The 11,083-nt window shown below is 42.7% G+C and overlaps 1 protein-coding gene across 1 annotated transcript; it reads left to right on the forward strand.

The window, feature by feature from the left end:
- The first annotated feature begins 1,294 nt into the window (after positions 1-1,294).
- Positions 1,295-5,776, forward strand: LOC109943181 (ent-kaur-16-ene synthase, chloroplastic). Its single transcript, NM_001361193.1, has 14 exons — positions 1,295-1,534; positions 1,674-1,735; positions 1,839-2,118; positions 2,203-2,383; positions 2,599-2,816; positions 2,909-3,029; positions 3,102-3,199; positions 3,278-3,492; positions 3,575-3,687; positions 3,937-4,032; positions 4,119-4,334; positions 4,444-4,585; positions 4,673-4,918; positions 5,002-5,776. The coding sequence occupies exons 1-14, from the start codon at positions 1,318-1,320 to the stop codon at positions 5,317-5,319; spliced, it is 2,523 nt and encodes an 840-aa protein (NP_001348122.1). The 5' UTR covers positions 1,295-1,317; the 3' UTR covers positions 5,320-5,776.
- Positions 5,777-11,083: the final 5,307 nt, after the last annotated feature.

The raw sequence follows: 11,083 nt of genomic DNA on the forward strand, positions 1-11,083 counted from the left end.
TATCTCGCATTTATTTCCTATACAATTAGGAGTAGTTCTAGTCTAGTTCTAGTTTAGCCTCTCAATCCCTAAATTCGCCGCTTCTCTTCGACTCTACGTCGATTAGATGAGTCTAGGTCGGTCTGCCCGAGCCTAGACATCACCTAGGATCTCTCCTCTCCGACGGGGTCCCTCCTGGGAGCGAGATCCAGGCACCGCCGGTGACCCAGGGCGCGGACGGTCCGACCGTTAGGCAGGAAATCCTAGCCCTGCGCTAGGTCGCGGACCGTTCGGCCCCTGGCTGCGGACCATCCGCCCTTCTGCAGAGAGCACCACCACGGTTCGTGTTGAGTTATTGGTGTCCGAAAAAGGTGTCAACAGTATGTACATATAATCCCCTTCATTCGCTGACTTTCAAACAAGCCCTGATGAGGCAGCGCCCCGGAGAGCGAGGCTTCGAGATTTAGGCGACGACAGGACAAGAAATGTTGAGAAGGCACGAGGTGGCCAGGGGATTTTGGTTGGGCTGCTTCGTTCAGGCTCCTTTGATTTGACGATGATCTTGTACGCTTCCTGTCATAATAAGAAAAGGAAAATGTGGAAGAGAAAACATAGTCGGATTCGTATGAAATCTACGGATTCGTATGAAACCTACGGATTCGTATGAAAACATAGCCCGAAAAAGGTGTCTTCTATATTTATCTATATCTCTATTGGTAGGTCTGTTTCTCTCTACCGTTTCTCGGTTAACAACATGCGCAAAGTCTGTTACACAAGAAACTACTTAAGCTTAACACAACAGGAAGTCGCACGCATCATGACGTTCATATATAGTAACACCCCGCTATATAAAAGAGAAACGGTGAATGAGTGGGCTATAATAAAAATGAGATCGAGCTCCTTTTCAACTCACATCTTTCTCGATCTTACCTTTTAATTAAGATAAAATATAATATTTATTTTCATTAATTTAATGTCTGATATATTATTTAATGAGATCGAACTCTTTTTCATATGTTCATTTTAATATTAAATTTATTATTTATGGGTATCAAATATGATATTGTGCAGCAGCAACGCATTAGTATTATTGTACTAGTAACATTTAAATCAACAGCGGACTCTATCCGAGCTGGACGCTAATAAGCTGCTAAAAAAACATCCACTAACTTAGCTTTGGACTGATGGCTCATCTGCTCATTAGAAACCAACCTAAACAACGAAATTCCTCTTCCTGTCAACTGTCATGCTCCTTATAATTCCGGAGACCATGCCTCCGTCCTACAAATTGAGGAATACGTCTGGTAATCTAGCTATATCCCTGTCCACTTGTCCATTATGTCTACAGTCTGGTGCTCTTCTGTCCTCTCGGCGACGGCTACCTCAGTGCCAAAGAATCCCTCGCGCAGTAATCCAAGTAACCATCTTCGCTTCACCTTCTCCAACTCCTCGGCAAAATCAAGCTGCCACAGATTCTCTTCCTGTAGAAGTAACCGTCCTCCTCCTCTCTACTACTGGGCTTGCATCGAGTCTCGGAGGAGGATATCTTGTGGAGGTAATAAAGAGCCCCAAGGTTGCATGGATGTGTCTCTCATGTTGTTTATAGATATATTTATGCCTGAGATTGCAGCTCCATCTTTATTGTTTTTACTGGATTAATGTCTGAATATATATAGCTTGCCATTTTTCATTAGTTCAAACAACAGCACAATCTGGAACGAGGGTTGTCGAAAGAAATGCAAGCCTAGAAATCGAGGTACCAGCAGCATTCCTGAATCCTGATCCTTCCATCCAAGTACTTTGAGCCTTTTGACACGGTATTCTTTACAAAGTTCTTTGTCTTGATCATGATAAACTAGGAACGGCACGCCAGAATAAGGAAGCAGCTGCTGAAACCCGAGCTCTCGCCATCTGCATATGACACAGCATGGGTAGCCATGGTACCGTCTCCAGGCTCTCCTCAGGCTCCATGCTTCCCACAGTGTGTTCAATGGATACTGGAAAACCAACTGGATAACGGATCGTGGGGTCACAATGAAGTTGATTCATCAGCTGACAAGAAGGAAACTATTTTAGCCACACTGGCATGTGTTATTGCACTTAAGAAATGGGATGTTGGCCCTGCGCACATAACTAAAGGTATAGATGCAATGCAGCCACCTATCAGTGCTATTCTAATGGTTTTATTGTCATGATTTGATGAGACAGAAATGTTACTGGTAGGAATACAATTCATTGCAAGGAACTTCCAGACAGTAACAGACGAACAGATTGTAGTTCCGATTGGCTTCGATTTCACATTCAGCGGCATGTTCACCCTTGCCATTAACATGGGCTTGCAGTTTCCTGTAAGACAAACTGATATTGATGGGATACTTCGCCTCCGGGAGAACGAATTGAAACGGTCTGTTAATGGGATATTTCAGAGAAGTTATTGCATCCCCTTTCATCTTTTCCTCATCATGATCATCTAGTTTGTAAAGTTATAATGCGCATAGGATGTTATGTATGCATGTGTATTTTCGTTTTCTTATATATGTGTATAATAAAGTAGAATTTGAGTTATATATATTCTCTTTGACTTAAATTTCTGAATCCCTATACTAACATATAATCCAGATATGATGGGGACAAATCTACGGCAATAGAAGCATATTGTGCCTATGTTGCTGAAGGGTTCGAAAATCTGTTGGACTGGAATGATGTTATGAAGTTCCAAGCGAAGAATGGATCCTTGTTTAACTCTCCTTCTGCAACTGCTGCCGCTTTAGTCGCCAACTATGACGACAAAGCGCTACAGTACCTAAATTTGCTTGTCACACAATTTGGCAGTGCAGGTGTGCTGGTGTAATGTAAAGTTCTTTGTTAATAGTATTCGATGGTGCAGGTTTTACCCAAATACTTAATTAATGCTAGTATATACTTTCAGTACCAACAGTGTTCCCACAAAACATTCATTGTCAGCTTTCAATGGTGGATACGCTCGAAAGTGTTGGGATATCACGGCATTTTTCTGCTGAGATAAAGGCTGTCCTGGACATGGTATACAGGTACTATAGTCATGAGCAAAAACATTGATGAAGAATTTTACTAGCTTGTGAAATTCACTGTCAAGTTTGCAGTTTGTGGTTACAGAAAGAGGAGGAAATAATGTTGGATGCAGAAACATGTGCGATGGCATTTCGAATTTTACAAATGAATGGCTATGATGTTTCCACAGGTGCTCTACTATATAGATTATTTCTTTATAGATTTTATGCTTGGTCATTATTAACCCATTAACTTTAATATATTGTAGATTGGTTGTCTCATATTGCTGAAGCCTCCAATTTCCACAACTCACTACAAGGATATTTATGTGATACAAAGACTCTGTTGGAAATGTACAAAGCCTCTAAAGTCATATTATCAGAAAGAGACTTGACCTTAGAGAACATAGGATGTTGGACAGGTAGCTTATTGAGGGAAAAGCTATGCTCTGATGGAGCACAAAGAGTACCAATACTTGAAGAGGTGCCATCACGAGATTTAATATTCTCATATTTCAAGTGGAAATTTACATTATGTTTAATTTGGTGCATCTTTTCGATTCCAGGTAGAGTATGCTCTTAAGTTTCCCCATTATGCCATAGTAGATCCTCTCAACAACAGAAGAAGTATTGAGCATTTGGATGCTAGGGGTTCTCAGACGCTAAAGACAAAATATCTGTATGATTTTTCCTTCAGAAATGTATCTCTCATCTAGTCGTATTAACATAAACATGCTCCCTTCATTCAAAATTTTAAGACATTTTGATTTTTCTATGCGCATTTTCTTTTACTATATGTGTATAGACATAGTGTATTATATCTAAGTCCATAGCAAAAATTATGAACCTAAAAAAGACAAAACACCTTATAAATTGGATGGAGAGGGAGTATGCTATACACAAAGATTCAACTTCTGTTCTGAATCAGGCCATGTCATGTAAGTCAAGACATCCTTGCGTTGGCTGTTGAAGATTTCTGTTTTTCTCAATCTATTTACCAGGACGAACTACAGAACATCATTAGGTAATTTCACCATTAAGATCACTTGTCTTATACCATCCTTTCTTAAGCTATATATCCACAGTTTATTCATTTATTTTCTGTAATAGTTGGGAGAAAGAGAATAGGATGGACCAGCTACAATTTGTGCGGCAAAGGCTGGCATATTGCTATCTCGCTGCTGCTACCACCATATCCCCTCATGAATTGTCTGATGCTCGCGTTGCATGTGCCAAAAGCATCATGCTCACGGTTGTAGTTGATGACTTCTTCGATGTTGGTGGATCAAAAGAAGAACAAGAAAATCTCATCGAATTAGTTGAGAAGTATGGTTCTTAAACTTGGTTTACGTCTTTGTTATCAAGTATATATAGTAGGAATGTTCTATATGCAGCAATTGATGAATGAATGTATATCAACTTGTTGTATATGCAGCTGGGATGAGCACCACAAAGTTGAGTTCTGTTCGGAGAAAGTAGAAATAGTTTTCTATGCTGTCTATAATACAGTGAACCAGCTTGGATCTATGGCTTCTGCAGTACAGAAGCGCGATGTGACAAAACACCTCGCTGAAACAGTGAGTTTCACGTACGAGTTGGTATATTCTGAACTCCATTATGTTTCAGAACTAAAAACAAGTTTGCATATTCATCTGTTGTTGCAGTGGCTAAAAGTAATGCTGTGCATGCTGACGGAGGCAGACTGGCAAAGGAGGCAATTTGTACCAACAGTTGAGGAATACATGGCAAATGCAGTTTCCTCCTTGGCACTGGCGGTCATTATACTTCCAGCGCAGTATTTTCTTGGCGAAACGCTCTCAGATTACATGGTCAAAGATCATGAATACAGCAATTTGTCTGAGCTCATGTTCACTTGCAGTCGTCTCTTAAATGACATTCGAAGCGTTGAGGTATATGCTGTCGTTCCCCGCTGAAACAAAATGTTCGTCGTCCGTCCGTGTGGCCATGAAACTAAACATGTTGTTGCATGCAGAGGGAGTTCGAAGCTGGTAAACTGAACAGCGTTTCACTGCTTGCTCTACACAGTGGTGGTTCCATGTCCATAGAAGCGGCTAAGAAGGAAACACATGGATCTTTAGAGTCGTATAGGAGAGGTTTAGTAGCGTTGGTTCGTAGACAGGACAGTGTTGTTCCTAGGTCATGCAAGGAGCTGTTCTGGAAGCTTTGCAAGACAATTCACCTGTTCTACTTCCAGATTGATGGATTTACGTCGCCGAAGGAGATGGTTGGGGCAGTCAATCAAGTAATCAACGAGCCACTCGAACTCCAATCAAGCAACACACATGTTTAGTTTAGCTGTTCGATCTATTTGAAGATTAAGGACTCTGGAAGGACAGGTACTTCCCCGGAGACGATGCAAACAATCATTGGTGGGTCACCATACAAACAGTGACCTTAGTTGTTTGGGCCTCGCATTGACCTTGTTAAAGGCATTATCTAAAATACCGAGTGTCTTTTTCTCTTTAATGAAAACCTTTGATTTGGCCTTTTGTTGGTTGGTCATAGCAACGACGTTGCTTTTGGAGAGCCTCAGTCTCGGCTCTAGCTTTGCCTGGTTAGTGGTTGACTTGAAAATTATGTTGTGGTGATAGCTCGCTCAAAGTGATGAGTTTGTTTTTTCTGTCTTTTTTCTTCTTTTTTTGCCTGTGTGTGTACATCTTAGTGTGTAGAGTCCAGGATAAATCTTAGTCCACTTGTATCATCTTGATGTAATTGTCTAAGATTAATAAAGCTTCCTAATACAAACAGTCGTATAGTTCACGATCACAAATATTTCTGTAACTATTATGAACTATTTCATATGGTTGTCCGGTTTCTCGGATTACGGTGGATCTACGCACAAGATTTTAGTGACCGCCAAGAATTTCAATGGCGGACTGTATCTCAGTCTTTGTGTGCTGGGTGGTAATATATATCTATACGAAATTGATATGGATTTCTGATTGTATTTTAAAATTATTGTACGAGTGTTATATATCACCTACGGTTTATAGATAGAGATCAAATCAATTAGGTTGGATTTTTCTTTGTAAGCCACGATATGAGCTATTCCTATGCGGTCTCCTACTGGAAGTACAACACTTCCTAACCCTAATGATTTTCTACGTGGTTCAGAGTCATCTCCCTACCATAATGCACCCAGATCTATCATATTGACACAAGCTGTCATGTCGACATCTTCCTCGATAAACTCCGTCTCCATTCCTCTTCTCGACATCATCGTCCCCCCGATATGTTTTTTTTGAAAGGAAGGGGCAAAAGGCTTGCCGCTCCGATATATATTAAATGAGAGAAGAAAGAGAGGGATAATACAGACTCTAAACAACTGAAGGGGAGAGGAACCGAAACAAAATAAAAAGAATTAAAATGGAATTTAGAAAAGGAAAACAAAAAACCACTAGTCAAAACCAACTAGACCTCAGCTACTAGCATTATCCTTGACTGCCAGAGCAACTTGATCAGCACTTCTATGCTGGCTTTGAAAGATTCTGTTATTTCTTTCCAGCCATAAGTTCCACCAAAAGTGAATAAGCAAACCATCGAAACCTCTTCTTGTCTGTCTGCTGCAAAGGCTACGCAGGTCCGTCCACCGATCATACAAAGAAGTGCCACTGGGAAACCCAGTCAGGAAGGGAAGGTTGGCCCAAGACAAACCTTTGTTCCACACCTCTCTACTAAAGGGGTAATCCTTGCATAAGTGGAGAATTGTTTCTGGGCTGAGTTGCAGAGACAGCATATTGGGTTACATGGCCAACCTCTTTTATGAATGTTATCGGCAGTCAGTATTCTCTTATGAAGAAGTGTCCAAGAAAAAAACGGCAATTCGGATCCACTTTGGCCTTCCAAATGGGGCAGAAATTCATTTTACTGAAATAAGATGCGAACTGGATTTTGTATGCACTGCTTGCACTGTACTGCCCATCTGCCGTCCATCTCCAAGAAATGTTGTCTTCCAAACCGTTAAGCTCTTGCATGTTACCTATGGCCTGCCAAAGAGAGACGAACTCTCTAAACTCCCCCTCACCCGTGTATGGGGAGCATAATCGAATCCAATTGTTGTTAGTGAGCGCTTTGGCGACCGTGATGTTCTTCATCCTTGCCTTCTTGAATAGTGTTGGTGCAATGTTCTTAGGGGCTTGGCCTTGGATCCAACTAGAATTCCAGAATTCAGCTATCTTTCCATTGCCTACCATCACAGTTGTGGAAGCATTGAAGAGATCTTCATCAGTTTTGTCACAAGGAAGCTTCATGGCAGTCCACGCCCTGTCTTTGCATTTCAATCGTAGCTAAAAGTCGCCTAGAGGGGGTGAATAGGGCGAATCTGAAATTTATAAACTTTAAGCACAACTACAAGTCGGGGTTAGTGTTAGAATTAAATTCGAGTCCGAAAGAGAGGGCGAAAACAAATCACAGGCAAATAAGAAGGATGACACGGTGATTTGTTTTACCGAGGTTCGGTTCTTGCAGACCTACTCCCCGTTGAGGTGGTCACAAAGACCGGGTCTCTTTCAACCCTTTCCCTCTCTCAAACGGTCACTTAGACCGAGTGAGCTTCTCTTCTCAATCAAACGGGACACTAAGTCCCCACAAGGACCACCACACAATTGGTGTCTCTTGCCTTGGTTACAATTGAGTTGAACACAAGAAAGAATGAAGAAGAAAAGCAATCCAAGCGCAAGAGCTCAAATGAACACAAGTATCTCTCTCACGAGTCACTATTTGATTGGAATTATCTTTGGACTTGAGAGAGGATTTGATCTCTTTGGTTGTGTCTTGATTGAATGCTATAGCTCTTGTGAGGTGTATGAAGGCTGAAAACTTGGATTCAATGAATGGTGGGTGGTTGGGGGTATTTATAGCCCCAACCACCAAACTAGCCGTTTGGTGGAGGCTGCTGTCGCATGGCGCACCGGACACTGTCCGGTGCGCCAGCCACGTCACCCGACCGTTAGGGTTCGACCGTTGGAGCTTCTGTCTTCTGGGCCACCGGACAGTCCGGTGGTGCACCGGACAGGTCCTGTAGACTGTCCGGTGCGCCTTCTGGCGCGTGCCTGACTTCTGCGCGCACTGTAGCGCATTTAATGCTGTTGCAGGCGACCGTTGGCGCTGTAGTAGCCGTTAATCCGCTGGCACACCGGACAGTCCGGTGCTACACCGGACAGTCCGGTGAATTATAGTGGAGCAGCTCCCAGAATTCCCGAAGGTGAGCACTTCGGAGTTTGGTTCCCTGGTGCACCGGACACTGTCCGGTGCGCCAGACCAGGGCACACTTCGGTTGCCTTTTGCTCTCTTTGTTTGAACCCTTTCTTGGTCTTTTTATTGGTTTATTGTGAACCTTTGGCACCTGTAAAACTTATAGTCTAGAGCAAACTAGTTAGTTCAAGTATTTGTGTTGGGCAATTCAACCACCAAAATCAATTAGGAAAAAGGTGGAAGCCTATTTCCCTTTCAATCTCCCCCTTTTTGGTGATTGATGCCAACACAAACCAAAGCAAATATAAAAGTGCAGAATTGAACTAGTTTGCATAATGTAAGTGCAAAGGTTGCTTGGAATGAAACCAATAATTATTTCTACTAGATATACATGGATGGCTTTCTTCTAATTTGAAATTTTGGACCACGCTTGCACCACATGTTTTGTTTTGCAACTGTTTTGGAAATTCTTTTCAAAGTCTTTTGCAAAGTAGTCAAAGGTAAATGAATAGTATTTTGAGAAGCATTTTCAAGATTTGAAATTTTCTCCCCCTGTTTCAAATGCTTTTCCTTTGACTAAACAAAATTCCCCTTAATGAAATCCTCCTCTTAGTGTTCAAAAGGGTTTTGATATTAATTTTGAAGAGGGTATACCAATTTGAAAATATATCCATAATAAGATACCAATTTGAAAACACTACTTTAAAAACAAATTGAAAGACTAAAATTTTTGAAATTGGTGGTGGTGCGGTCCTTTTTCTTTGGGCTAATACTCTCTCCCCCTTTGGCATGAATCGCCAAAAACGGAGTCATTAGAGCCCTTAAAAGTACTTTCCCCCCTTATGGTAAATAACATATGAGTGAAGATTATACCAAATTGGAGAGCGGTGTGGAGCGACGGCGAAGGATAAATAATTTGACGGAGTGGAGTGGAAGCCTTTTTCTTCGCCGAAGACTCCAATTCTCCTTTCAATCTATGACTTAGCATAAGATGCACTTGAAGAACACATTAGTCATAACACATGAAAGAGATGATCAAAGGTATATATATGAGCTATGTGTGCAAAATATCAATCAAAATTCCTAGAATCAAGAATATTTAGCTCATGCCTAAGTTTGGTAAAAGTTTGCTCATCTAATGGCTTGGTAAAGATATCAGCTAATTGTTCTTTGGTGTTAACATATGCAATCTCGATATCCCCCTTTTGTTGGTAATCCCTTAAAAAATGATACCGAATGGCTATGTGTTTAGTGCGGCTATGCTCAACGGGATTATCCGCCATGCGGATTGCACTCTCATTATCACATAGAAGAGGAACTTTGGTTATGTTGGAACTTGCTCTCAGTTGCAAGGGGATCCAACAAGGGTGAACAGTGACGTTAACAGGGTTCTCGCGTAAGATGGCAATAGCTCTGTTAATCTAGCCTCTCACGGGCACTGTGCGGGGGTATTTATAGGTATCTGAGCGCCCAGCGTCTTGTGTTAAGGACGCATGTGCCCTCAAACACCTAGGTTATCCCCAGAATATTCCCATAAAGCAGGGTTACAGACTTTAATTACAGGGATGCCTTTACAAATTAGGCTCGTAACACACTGCGGCCACGCAGGGCCCGTTACAATGGGCCGGATCACACGTGGGCCTCCGAGCTGGACGGGGCCGCACGGTGGGATGACCTCGTCGCAGGCCTTCGTCTGATGTCGTATGGGGCGAAGGGTGTCGCTGCCCATTTGTAACACCCAATTTGTAATAGTTGCTAAAAGAGAAGAAAAGTTATCCCCTATATTTTATGTGTGTGTTGAAGCTACTTTTCATCACATGTGGACACTATATTCAAAAACAAATAAGTAATAAAAGGATGAACCATTAAAATTTATGCATCATACCGAGTTTTTATTTGGATGTGCATTTGTGCTTAATAAAATAAATATACCATTAATAGCATATCAATGAATCCATAGAATTTAAGTTTAACTTGAAAATAAAACCATGAGAATATAGAAAAGAAAGGGGAAGAGTATAGAATTTATAGAAAATATATACATAAAAATAGTATCTTCAAAGTCAGTACTTTAATGGCACAATATAAAATTGTAAGGAAGGACCAAAAAGGTTTGAATTAGATCTGAATTCAAATTGAATTTGAAATTGGGAAAAAGAAATCGAAAAGAAAAGGATAAAACGAAAATACCCTAACTGGGCCCCAACCTCGTATTCGGCCCACCTACTCTTTCCTCTCCTTCCGCGGCCCAGGTCTTCAGTCCAGCGCGCGCCTGCCTCACCCTCTCTGCCACACGGGCCCCGCGAACCAGCTCCTGCACGCGCGCACTGGATGACCTCCATGCGCTGACCTGTGGGTCCGCTTGGCAGGTTTTTTTTTCCCTCTGTGTTGAGGCTGCCGGGTGGGACCGGATAGGCTCGGTCACCCTTCAACAGACCGCCCGACAATGGCGGGCGCTCACCGTCGAATCCGTGGTGATCGTTGCCCACCTCGGCCACCTCGCGTCTATATGGGGTCCCCAGAACCCTGGCCGACCGTCCCTCCTGTCGTTGAAGGCTCGCCCTCGCTGATACCGTGTCGCCGCCGTAGCACCGAGAAGGGAGGGGAGAGCGCCGCCGCAGCCTACCCCCGGCTACGTCGCCGTTGGGATCTTGGGGAAAGGTCGTAGGGCTTCGCCGGGTCACCAGGAGGACGTCTCTGCTAGTGTTCGGCGGGATTGATCCTCGGGACGACCTCAATTCCTCACCGTACTTCAACCCCCGCCGCCGAACCGCCTAGCCGCGTGGACAGTGAGGTCACCGCTCGGATTCAAGGTAAATAGTACACCATCCTCTCCGCTTTTCACTGGGCATCATGTTGGG

Source organism: Zea mays, chromosome 10 (genome assembly GCF_902167145.1).
Source record: "Zea mays cultivar B73 chromosome 10, Zm-B73-REFERENCE-NAM-5.0, whole genome shotgun sequence".
In the NCBI taxonomy this organism is placed as follows: Eukaryota; Viridiplantae; Streptophyta; class Magnoliopsida; order Poales; family Poaceae; genus Zea; species Zea mays.

What these genes read in the sequence shown, in the direction of transcription:
- LOC109943181 (NM_001361193.1), top strand. Translation starts at nt 1,318, where the DNA reads ATGTCTACAGTCTGGTGCTCTTCTGTCCTCTCGGCGACGGCTACCTCA. An exon ending in GAGGAGGATATCTTGTGGAG is followed by an intron (nt 1,535 to 1,673) that starts GTAATAAAGAGC and finishes ATTTTTCATTAG; the next exon opens with TTCAAACAACAGCACAATCT. An exon ending in CCCTGCGCACATAACTAAAG is followed by an intron (nt 2,119 to 2,202) that starts GTATAGATGCAA and finishes TGTTACTGGTAG; the next exon opens with GAATACAATTCATTGCAAGG.